We start from the raw sequence: 12,820 nt of genomic DNA on the forward strand, positions 1-12,820 counted from the left end.
AGCAAAGTCTAATGCATATTTTCCATACATACGTTAACGTACATGAAAAGTATAACACCTACTAAGACAGTTGGGCTAATACATGCATATAGCAACTCAAGTAAACTGTGTGATATACGAATATGAACGCCTATATAAGAAATCACACATGAACCATTATTAGTGAAAATCAGACAATATTTTATAGAAAGACAAAATCGTTAAAAATAAGTACATTGGCAGTAACATTACCCATAGAAAAAGGATCCCCACATAGGTCGGGTCCCACAGCCTCTATAATAAAGTGCAAACAGTGCATGCAAAGACTGGTACATAAGTAATACGATGAATATGGATAGAAACCATCCAAAGCAAAGTAGTATAAAAAAAACAGACAAAACCCGAAAGAAGCTTCGTGCGAAACATGTGTTGGGGTTGATCCCCCCATAGTTCTGAAAGTGAAATTGACATCCTGCAGATTTTAATATCCGCACCAAAGGTAAATTTCCATGCGGATAAGCTCTGCAGCATGTAGATGAGATTTGTTCTACTGTAATCCGCTGAAGATTTTCCATCTACAAATCTGGAGAGAATATCTGCAGCATTTCCGCTACGTGTGCATCTAGCCTTATAAATGGCTAGTGACACAATGAATAATAGGCCATGTTCACACGGCATATTTTCATGCGTATTTTGGAGTGTAAATTCTCATATTACGCTTTATATCTATAAATACACCTGCAAATAGTTTCCCAATAATTTTTATGGAAAATACACTGTGTCATTCATATTTAAATGCTGCAGATTTAAAAAACGCATCATAAAAATATGCTTTTTAAAAAAGTGAAATGTCCCTTCTTGAAGCTGATTTTTTTAATTACACATAAAAAAAACATCTAAACATATGCCGTGTGAACATAGCCTTAGATGTATTCTCCTATGCATTTATTATAGGTGAAAAGAACACTATACGATGTCTACAGAATACTAATATAACTGCCCCAGGCTTTTGTTAGGCCTTACATACACCCAAAAGAGAGCGCATCAAAATAGTGCATTAATGTGTGATAACTGAGATTGAGATACAAAATACACAGGGCTTGATTGAAGGAGGGGGAAGAGGGCAAATGTCCATGGCCTCCACCATGACATTATTAAGGTTGGTAGAGAGGGCCATCCCTCATCTGGGACTACACCTGACCCCCTATCGCAGCCACATATAGCAGACGTGCATGTCCGTGACCCACCACACCGATATTTATGGACTTATGGAGAGAGCCAAGCCAGCAACTCCCTTAGGCTTCAAAAGAGAGTCACCTCTCCATTTTTTCTCATCTGGAGGTCCACCAGGTGGTGTAGACCCCCAGGAATCATGCCCCATGTTCTCAACATATAATCTGGGCCTGGCCTCCACCAGCCCCTCAGAACCACCAGAGGCGAACTATGTTATTTGGTCAATGTGATGGCATTATTTGGATGCTTTTGATGGTATTATCTAGGCACTGTATGGTAGTTTTTGAAGGACTAAATTTACAATTGTGCTACTGTGTGTAACCTTGTTATATATTAAAGCTGTACAATATTTACATTTTACCCTTAGCCTTTTTTTATGACCCATTTTCCCCTATTTCCAACAGTGAGGAGTGGGCCAAGGGCTTTCCAAATACCTTTGCAAAGCCCTGATAATACAGGAATTAACATAATGTTATTTTTTTTATAGCTGGTGGGTAATGAATTCATTGAACATAGTTACATTTGCACAAGTACCACATACAGTAGGATGCTGGATTAAACAGTTTCACTGCAGGTAGCATGAAAACAATGGTGTCTGGATGTAGACAAAAGATGGTTCTACCTGAGTCTTTGTGTTGCATTGTATACAAGGTGTTGAGTACCAGTATCAGCTGCCATTGGACTGAACTTCACATCACAGCAGGTATAAAAGGTAGCAAATCTGTAGATGCTTCACTTCATATCACTGCACAGTGTACTTGTCATTTTAAGAGGAAAAGCCAGGATGTATCTGTTACAGCCTCCCCTGTTGAGGCTCTCTGTCCTACTGTCCATATTTCTGGTTACCTGTGATGGCAGGTAGGTTTACATGATATTCTTATATTGTATTTATTAAGATATTTTAACACTTTCTTTGGGTATTTACATGAAAGTTATTTTTTATGTGTGATGACAGTTAATTTCACTAACAAGTAGTGAAGTCTATATACTACACAAATTTCTTCTTATTATTTATTTTATTCTATTTGATTTATTTTTATGTATTTTATATATATATATATATATATATATATATATATATATATATATATATATATATATATATCTTTTTATATACTACACTAATTTATGTTTTGTTCAAATGTTTCTTAAAACAACTCATGAACCATGCTGACTGATATGTTTACATGTATACTGTGTATGTGTATATATATATATATATATATATATATATATATATAAATATATATACACACACACTATATATATGATTAACAGAATATCAGAATTCAACTCTGCCGAGATAATAATTGCTTAAAGACTAAAGTTTATAAGTGCTTTAGTGATAGATTTAATTATCAGAATTTATCACACCGACAAGCAATCAGTGGCGTAAAAAATGTTAATTCCAACATAACCATAAGTGAGCAATGAACTTTTTCCTTTAACAATGTCACAAAGAATAACAATGATTTGTATGTATGAACAAAAAGATTTATCATTGATCGTTATGTGCTTTTTCACTGGCCAATTTATCGTTATAATTGCTTGAAAAGGTAGGACTCATAGCGATAATTGCTACTTGTAAATGGGCCCTAAGGGCAATCTCCAACTAGAAACGAACTCTTAGGTCTGACCAGCCAAGAAACCTATACTTACTGACTTCTTTATCTTGAAAGGGAAGGGGGGGGGGGGGGGGGGGGAATCTGCAGGACTCCAACAGTCCTAAGTACTATTGATTCAGTCCTCTTGCAGGCATGATTTGGCACCTAACTTAGACAGCTATGCATGCATGGACTAGTGTGACGTCTGACAATTGAATCCTAGAAAAGGTTCCCACAGTAAAGAATATTTGCATGATAAAAACTTGCCAGGATAAATCTTTCAAATCTGGAAATTGAGTTGTCAAGTATCCAGTGGTAGTACACAATTAATCAAAATTATTCTTTCATCTTACAGACCATCATATTACATTACAGCACCGAGTCTTATTATTCCTGGTGAAAATACTACACTGGCTGTCCACTGGTTTGGGGACAGCTATTCTGAAATTACTGTGTCTGCAGGGATTATGACTACCACTAGAATTTTGGTGAATGTGAGCAAAGTGTTCCATAAAGGTGAGTAAAACTTTACATTTTTATTCTCAGTAATGACAATACCAAAGACAAGTTTATACCGTGTGACTGACTTAGATCTGTTTTCTCTCCTTTTTTAGATTTTATTGGAACAATCACCATACCTGCAGTAAGTACATTATCTGCTATATCTCATGTAACTTGTGTATGTAAATAATTATGTACTGTTATAGTATAAACCATATTTTAATAGAATAAAGCTAAAATTGGCATACATTTACATTTTCTTGCATCAAAGATAGACTGTAGAGAGATAGTTATTGGTGACTTTTTATTAATGTGGTGTTTATAAAACAGTTTTTTTCCTCTCTTTCTCTATATGGAACATAATGTCTCATGTTATTGCCTAACCATCATGTGATATCATCAAAACATAAGTCCTAGAGCCTATGGGCACATCCTATACCCTGTCCAATAGAAAGCACAAGAGACTCAAACATTAGATTGGCACTGTCTCAATGTAGGCTTTAAAATTCATCATAATACAGATCATTTAATTTGTTGATACTGTGCTGAATATAGCTTGTCCCTGGACCCCTGTAACCTACATGCACAGACCTATTTTATGTGATTTTAAATCCTGCCCTGGAAGACGTTACTAAAAAATGTCTCACTTTGTGTGGCCTTCAGTGTAGGTAGTCTATTTTTATATAGGAAATCAATTCAGAAACATCGTCATCTCAAGTTTATAACTCTAGTTCAAAGATAGTAATCGAACACTGGTAGTTAAGAGGTCCCAAGTCATCCCCTCCCTGCCAAATAAGACACATCAATACTAAAAAGGGCATGTAACGGTTGGGGGAACCCTGGACATGTAAACTTCAATACATTTACATCAGTCTTTGACCTTGAATCCATCTAAAATATCAAAAGAGTGGAAAACACTGAAGAGCTTTCCAGGATTTTCTATGGCCTATCCTGGTACTGCAGCTAAGCACATTAAAAGAGGCTCTGTCACCACATTAAAGTGTCCTATCTCCTACATAAGGAGATGGGCGCTATAATGTAGGTGACAGTAATGCTTTTTATTTTAAAAAAAACGATCTGTTTTCACCACTTTATTAGCGATTTTAGATTTATGCTAATCTCGTTGTAACCTGTCATCTACAGCGTAATCTCGCGAGATTACGCTTCCTCTGCTGTAACTACCACAGAAACAGTAACGAAGTGCAGAGATTGTGAATAGACATCCCATGGAATGTCTATTCACTGTCTAAACACTTCAGTATTGTTAATGTGTTAGTATAAGACAGCACATAGTGATCTAAAAGGATACCTATGAGCTGACTAAATGAATGGAGAGGAGTGCATGAGGCTGATTGGTCAGCGTCATACACTCCTCTGTACAATGCCCACTTTGTCTAAAGTAAAAACACGCCCACTTGGGCATTAAGCAACTCATTAGCATAAATTATAAATCGCTAATAAAGTGGTGAAAACAGATATTTTTTTTAAATAAAAAGCATTACTGTCACCTACATTATAGCGCCCATCTCCTTATGTAGGAGATAGGGCACTTATAATGTGGTGACAGAGCCTCTTTAAGTGTATAGGGCCTGAGCGGGGCTGAGCTGCAGTATCAAGCACAACCACACTTATATGGACATCACTGTGCCTGATTAAACAATGAAGGGGCCCCCTCACTCTGCTGATTGGTGGGGATTCTGGGAGTCGGACACTGACAGATCATTCATTGGTGGCCTATCCTAAGGATGAAAAATTCTTTGAATATCCTATAAAACCCCTTTAAGATAGTTAACATTATTAGAAGTAAGAACAGTTCCTTATCAGTATTGAACAGGAGGAAACACAATATTATATATTTTTTTACAGATCCCAGCAGACCCTTCAACTACTTCTTATACACTAGCTGTGATTGGTTGCGGTGAGAATTCATTAGTTTTTTCTCAGCGAATCCAAGTGAAGATGCAGACAAAGAAAACATCAATTTTTATACAAACTGACAAAGCTACGTACAAACCTGGAGAAAGTGTCAGAATCCGAGTAATCTCTGTAAATCATGATCTGAGACCTCATAAAGGAGATGTGGATCTTATCATCAAGGTATGTCTTTTTATTTATAAGCAGAGAATTCCAGAATCAGTGGGAATGTAAATGAGATTTTGGAGGAATATTTAAATTATAGACCATAGAAAGTGTGAGAAAGTGTTTTCATCAAATATGGATAGTTTTTATATAAACATTTACGAACAAATATTATTTATTTATTCTGTTATATGTATATTAAATTTTGATATGCATTTATTATATTTGTTATTAAAAGGATCCTAAGAATAATATTGTGCAGCAGTGGCTAAAAATGAAGCCAGTAATGGGAATTGTCTCAAAAGCGTTCTTACTGTCGGATAGGCTTATATTGGGTGACTGGAAGATACAGGCCGCATCAGATGTAAGTACTTTCGATGATTTCAACTTATTAAAAACATCCATGTGACCTTATATAATATGTAAAAAAAAATCATTTTTGCATAGGAATACTTAAAAGTTATGTTTTATATGCTTTTCTCATTGATCCACTAGTACTCTTTGGCAAATGTCATATCATATACCTTATAGCAGTGATCCCCAACTACCGGGCCGTGGATCATTTGGTACCGGGCCGCTGTATCTGGTATCCGGCCCGATGGCCACAGGGAGTTACAGGCGAAAAACCGCACCAAATTATTGTGCATTTTTTCATCTGGAATGTCCGCTGCGGAAAACTGCTGAGCATTCAGCCGGCCTCCTAGTAGGCCGGCCTCCTGCAATGATGTTTTATCCCAGGAGACCGCTGCAGCCTGTGTTTGGGGGTGAAGCATCATCCCAGGAAGCCGGCCCTCTGAAGTCATCCATGCCGGCCTCCTGGGATCATGTTTCATCCCATGTGACTGCCGCTACAGCCTGTGATTGGCCGGCCTGGGGGAAGAAACAGACTTCTGAGTAAGTATAAGATCATTTTTTTTCTGAGTTGCGTGTTTTTTCGCAATTCACAAAGCAACAACTGCTATTTGTTGTGGGTTTTACCTCCCCATTGAATTCAATGGGGAAACCCGCAACAAATAAGCAGCGTTAACGCAAATACAATTGACATGTTGCGGAATAAAACTCTGCACCGCATGTCAATTTCGAAGGTTTTTTTCCTTTCACTATTTATGCAGCGTGTGGATGAGATTTGTTCTATCTCATCCACTTTGCTGCTATTGTATTATGCTGCGGATTTTCCGCAACAAATTCCGTTACGGAAAATCCACAGCATTTACGCAACAAGTGAACTGATCATAAACACCGAAGCACCCACACCCCTGCCGGTCCGTGGAAAGATTGTCTTGCATGAAACTGGTCCTTGGTTAAAAAAAGGTTGGGGACCGCTGCCTTATAGGATATTTAGAGTCTGCAAATTATTCTGTAAAGCAAAATATTGTATCATAAAGTTTAAAGGCAACTGAAAGCATTGCCACTAAGTTGCAACTTGTCACATTTAGGTGGCACGTCATCTGTGTGTCTACATACGTAATCTGGTTATTTGTAGTGTGAGTGGATTTTGAGAAGATGAATTGGTCTGGATTCGGAATATTAACCTTATTGTGAACAAAATGTTTCTTTTAATAAAAAAAGAAAAGGGAATTGTTTAACTGTGGTGGGATGACAAGTCTCTAAAATATTAGCATCATTGATAAACACTTAAACTTTTAACCAGGTGGCAGTCAACACTACTATGTGGTTACCTGTTAAGAAAAGTGGGTCTTCTATAGTTTATTTATTTATTGTTACATTTTATCTTCAGAAAGATATAGGTTAAAGATATAAGCTAGATAAGAACTATTTACAAAATGTGACAAATGTTATAAACATACTGGGAAGACAAGACTCTCACTGGTTACTTATTGGGAGAGGGGGAATGTTTATTACACTACATGAAGCCAGTGTACTTTCATCAATTATTTTTATTTTTGTGCTTTGCAGGGTTATATACAGTCTGCTGACTTTTCCATAGCAGAATATGGTATGTTTTAATACTTTTATTCATTTCCATGTGGTACATTATATACATTGTCATTAAAGGGGTTATCCGGGCACAAAAAAATCATTGCCTATTTGATTAAAACTAGAAATTGACCCTACTTACCTATATACTTGTGTAGCTAGAATGGCTCAGTTTCACTAATTTTCATAAGCCACCACTGACGCCGGAAGTTCTGTCGTTCGTGTCACAATGATGACCAGTAGTGTAGGAGCATCATTAAGGCCTCGTGCACACTTCCTTCACCGTTTTAGCGGCCGTTTTTGACGGATCTGTGTGCCCGTTTTGTTAGCCGTTTGGTTTCCGTGTGCACTCCGTGTTTCCGTTTCCAAGCGCCGAGCATGGTACTGTCCAGGGTGCTGAAAGAGCAGGGTTGTTCAGCGCTAGTCACTGTACAGGGTGCTGAAAGAGTTAATGGGCTGCACTGATCGGCGGTAACTCTTTCAGCACCCTGGACAGTGACTAGCGCTGAAGAATGACCATGCTCGCAAAATACAATTTTAATGAAATAAAAAATTAAAAAATCAGTTCATACTTACCCAGAACTCCCTGCACTTTCCTCTCCTGGGATGACGTTTCATCCCATGTCACCACTGCAACCAATCACAGGATGTAGTGGCGGTCACGCCGGACTGGATGACGTCAGAAGGCCGGCCTCCAGGGATGACGTTTCATCCACGTGACCGCCTCAGCAGCCAATCACAGGCTGCAGTGGCCACATGGACTGCCGCGTCATACAGGAAGGTCGGACTGGAGGAAGAGGGACTCGTCACCAAGACAACGACTGGGGTATGTATGAACTGCTTTTTATTTTATTTTTATCAAGCAGCCTCTTAGTGCTGGATAGAGATAAGTGGCTGCCAATTAGTGTAATATCTCTAATGTACTTCTGCCCGCCCGGCCGTTGCTAGGCAACGGCTCCGTCACACACGAACCGCACACGGATGCGGCCTTATTGACTTGCATGGGCCTCATGGTCACGGAATCTCGGACCAAAGTAGGACATGCTCTACTTTTGTTGGAACGGAGCAACGGGACCGTCAAAAAAACTGAAGTGTGCATGGCCCCATTGAAATGAATGGGTCTGGGTGCTAGCCGTCAGAAAAACGGCTAGCACCCTGAAGAAAAAGACTGAAGTGGGCATGAAGCCTAAGTCACATGACCGCTAGCTGTTGAATGGTCAGTATGTCATCGGATTAATTGAGCTCTCCCTCCAGTGTCGTCAGCGCTTTATGTGATCACTAGGGGGCTGGCGCTATGATGTTCCAGCAGTAGTAAGCTAGTCCTTTTCAACAGCATCCAATCCCAGGGCATTCACATTGCCATAACGATGTGTGGTGTACTAGAGCTGAAGGGGATTGGGGATTGGGGGATTGGGGATTGGGGGATTGGGGACTGGAGACACTGCGGGAGAGCACAGGGATTACACTATGTAATTAGTGGGCTGTGCTTGGGTGGAAGCAGGAGTGGGCAGGGACACATGGCAAGAGGAGGAAAGAAGTGCACAATGGGACTTGTAGTTTAATAAGCGCACAGCAACCACAAGTCACGACTAATAACCGGAAGTGTGACATGGCTGCAGTGTTACAACGGGGATCAATAAGAAAAGCGCATAAATATTTTTTTTAATGGAACGTAGTTGAGTAAAGATATACACGTGGTTGAGGAAGATGGTGGGGTTTTTTTGTTTTGTTTTTTTACTCCCCGGATAACCCCTTTAAGCCTTTAAATTGTCATGTTCTGCAATAAACCAGGTACTTTCAGTGGGTTCAGCTCAATGAACATATCAGATCATGTGTTTACTTGACGATTGCAATAATGATGATTTTTATTGCATTTACCATTAATTTTACTGACATATTTCTTATCAGATTTTATACTTAATAAAATGTTTTTATTTGTGATTATAAAATATAAAAGTGACTCATTTACAATATACCTCATGTATTTGCAGCTTCTCCAAAGTTTGATATAATTCTAGATATTCCAACTTTCTACATTGACTCAAAGATGCTCAGCCTTACTGGTACAGTCACAGCAAAGTAAGTCTATCTATCTATCTATCTATCTATCTATCTATCTATCTATCTATCTATCTATCTATCTATCTATCTATCTATCTATCTATCTATCTATCTATCTATCTATCTATCTATCTATCTATCTATCTATCTATCTATCTATCTATCTAGACTCTTGTATGTATTTACATTTATATTTTGATCTATTATGTCATATCTATCTTATATTTGTGTATCTTATTTCTATCTAATATTCAGAACATTATTTTAAATTCTAGGTATGCCTCAGATACACCAATAAAAGGAAATGTAACAATATCGGTGAAACCACTTTATAGTTTGGAAGGTTTAATTGAAGTATACAAGACAAGTGAGGTATGTATATTCTATCCTACTTTTCTCAAGTATCACATAGTATAAAGTACCATAAGTTTAGCTCATGAATCTAGTTGTGGAGCAAGACAATTAGAGTCTAAAGCTGACTACAGACATAAGATATTCGTCAGAAGTTCCCTGACAGACTGTCCTGCAATATTTTCTCTCAGGAGAAACAGGGAATTTGACAGTGAATGGTGGCTGTTCATTTCTATTGTCACCACAGAAATGACATGCCCATTTGGTTGACTAAACCTTGAGAGAAACAGGGACCAGACCAGTTGGACTTCAATCCATTAGATCCTATTCATCACTTTTAAATAAACAATGCTAATAAGTGATTGGTGGCTGCTTATTTATATGGTCACCAATACCGAGACTCGAGCTTGGGTGAAGTAGGGGGAGATATATACAACTGGATGCCAACCGGCAAAATAAGCCCTCTTTTTCCAATTTATCATGAACAGTTAAATTATAAATCTTTATTACGCTATATAAGCAAATAAACAAACCACATAAATGGATTAAAATAGCCATGCATGCTGCTAGAGAAGATCTGCATAGTGCGATAACGAATACTACATATGGCGGTAGGTACTTGAGGTAATAGTACCTAAGGTGCCAGTGGCTTCAGAATGCTGTACCTACACTAAATGCCCAGTAGCAAAAGGTCTAGCAGCAATGCATGTATTTAAAAGTAAAAAAAGACCCCCCCCTACATGTTTCGCAACACATGCAGCATCCTCAGGGGTACAGGGGCTAATAAAGATTTATAATTTAACTATTCATGATAAGTTGGAAAAAGAGGGCTTATTTTGCCGGTTGGCATCCAGTTGTATATATTGATTATACGACCGCCAACTATCAGGGTCTCTCCTTCTGCTTTTGTGAAGTAGGGGGAGATGTTTCAAGGCCGAACAATAGTTTGACTACAGTTATCTCCCGTCTATGGTCAGCTTAAGGTTCCTCTTACACGGCCCGACGTGGACCATGTAAACGAGTGCCGATCAATGAGACAACTCATTGATCGACACATGTTTTGTCCTTTCACAAGAAGCTATGATCCGTAATGTATGGGGACGAGCGATCGTTACTACGAATGCTCGTCTTCATACATTTCTATGAAAGATACAATCAGCCGATGAACGAGTGTTTGCTCGCTCATCCGCTGATCATTGCCCTGTATACATAGGGCAATGATAAGGAACGAGCATTCTGTTAATGCTTGTTTGCCCGATAATTGGTCAGTGTAAAAGGGCCTTAACTCTAACTAAGTACATTCAGATCTGACTGCAGATAATCCAAATATAACACACTCCTTCTATGTGACACTCATAGTGGTCCAGGTATCTGAGATATTGGGAGTTGTTTGACAGGGGGAGAGCAATATTTCAGTGTCGACCATCAAATCTCCTTCGTGGCGACCTTGCGTGTGACATTGGGGTTAATGAGTGGGATACTGGGGTTAATTGCACACTTGCATTTTCAGATTTTTAGTTAAATTTAGAGTATATAAAGAAGACTCCATAATACTAGTTATTTTAGCAGCAGTGACTATTGTATGTATATCTATATATAGATATATATATATATACACACAGTATATAGATATTTTATATGTATGTATATATATATATATATATATATATATATATGTCTATCTATCTATCTATCTATCTATCTATCTATCTATCTATCTATCTATCTATCTATCTATCTATCTATCTATCTATCTATCTATCTATCTATCTATCTATCTATCTATCTATCTATCTATCTATCTATCTATATATATATATGTATATATGTAGATATATATACAGTGAAGGCAATAAGTATTTGATCCCTTGCTGATTTTGTAAGTTTGCCCACTGTCAAAGACATGAACAGTCTAGAATTTTTAGGCTAGGTTAATTGTACCAGTGAGAGATAGATTATATTAAAAAAAAGAAAAGAAAATCACATAGTCAAAATTATATATATTTATTTGCATTGTGCACAGAGAAATAAGTATTTGATCCCTTTGGCAAACAAGACTTAATACTTGGTGGCAAAACCCTTGTTGGCAAGCACAGCAGTCAGATGTTTTTTGTAGTTGATGATGAGGTTTGCACACATGTTAGATGGAATTTTGGCCCACTCCTCTTTGCAGATCATCTGTAAATCATTAAGATTTCGAGGCTGTCGCTTGGCAACTCGGATCTTCAGCTCCCTCCATAAGTTTTCGATGGGATTAAGGTCTGGAGACTGGCTAGGCCACTCCATAACCTTAATGTGCTTCTTTTTGAGCCACTCCTTTGTTGCCTTGGCTGTATGTTTCAGGTCATTGTCGTGCTGGAAGACCCAGTCATGAGCCATTTTTAATGTCCTGGTGGAGGGAAGGAGGTTGTCACTCAGGATTTGACGGTACATGGCTCCATCCATTCTCCCATTGATGCGGTGAAGTAGTCCTGTGCCCTTAGCAGAGAAACACCCCCAAAACATAATGTTTCCACCTCCATGCTTGAAAGTGGGGACGGTGTTCTTTGGGTCATAGGCAGCATTTCTCTTCCTCCAAACACGGAGAGTTGAGTTAATGCCAAAGAGCTCAATTTTAGTCTCATCTGACCACAGCACCTTCTCCCAATCACTCTCAGAATCATCCAGATGTTCATTTGCAAACTTCAGACGGGCCTGTACATGTGTCTTCTTGAACAGGGGGACCTTGCGGGCACTGTAGGATTTTAATCCATTACGGCGTAATGTGTTACCAATGGTTTTCTTGGTGACTGTGGTCCCAGCTGCCTTGAGATCATTAACAAGTTCCCCCCGTGTAGTTTTCGGCTGAGCTCTCATCTTCCTCAGGATCAAGGATACCCCACGAGGTGAGATTTTGCTTGGAGCCCCAGATCGATGTCGATTGACAGTCATTTTGTATGTCTTCCATTTTCTTACTATTGCACCAACAGTTGTCTCCTTCTCACCCAGCGTCTTACTTATGGTTTTGTAGCCCATTCTAGCCTTGTGCAGGTCTATGATCTTGTCCCTGACATCCTTAGAAAGCTCTTTGGTCT

The 12,820-nt window shown here is 38.5% G+C and overlaps 1 protein-coding gene across 1 annotated transcript in view; it reads left to right on the top strand.

Moving 5' to 3' along the window:
* The first annotated feature begins 1,996 nt into the window (after positions 1 to 1,996).
* Positions 1,997 to 12,820, top strand: part of LOC142760491 (CD109 antigen-like) — a 43,452-nt gene continuing 32,628 nt past the window's right edge. Inside the window, exons 1-8 of the mRNA XM_075863687.1 lie at positions 1,997 to 2,070; positions 3,172 to 3,332; positions 3,431 to 3,459; positions 5,184 to 5,414; positions 5,635 to 5,760; positions 7,314 to 7,353; positions 9,326 to 9,413; positions 9,671 to 9,767. Of these exons, the coding sequence (XP_075719802.1) occupies positions 1,997 to 2,070; positions 3,172 to 3,332; positions 3,431 to 3,459; positions 5,184 to 5,414; positions 5,635 to 5,760; positions 7,314 to 7,353; positions 9,326 to 9,413; positions 9,671 to 9,767 (846 nt within the window). The remainder of the gene's footprint in view (positions 2,071 to 3,171; positions 3,333 to 3,430; positions 3,460 to 5,183; positions 5,415 to 5,634; positions 5,761 to 7,313; positions 7,354 to 9,325; positions 9,414 to 9,670; positions 9,768 to 12,820) is intronic.

The sequence above is a fragment of the Rhinoderma darwinii genome, chromosome 4 (assembly GCF_050947455.1).
Source record: "Rhinoderma darwinii isolate aRhiDar2 chromosome 4, aRhiDar2.hap1, whole genome shotgun sequence".
NCBI classification, from domain to species: Eukaryota; Metazoa; Chordata; class Amphibia; order Anura; family Rhinodermatidae; genus Rhinoderma; species Rhinoderma darwinii.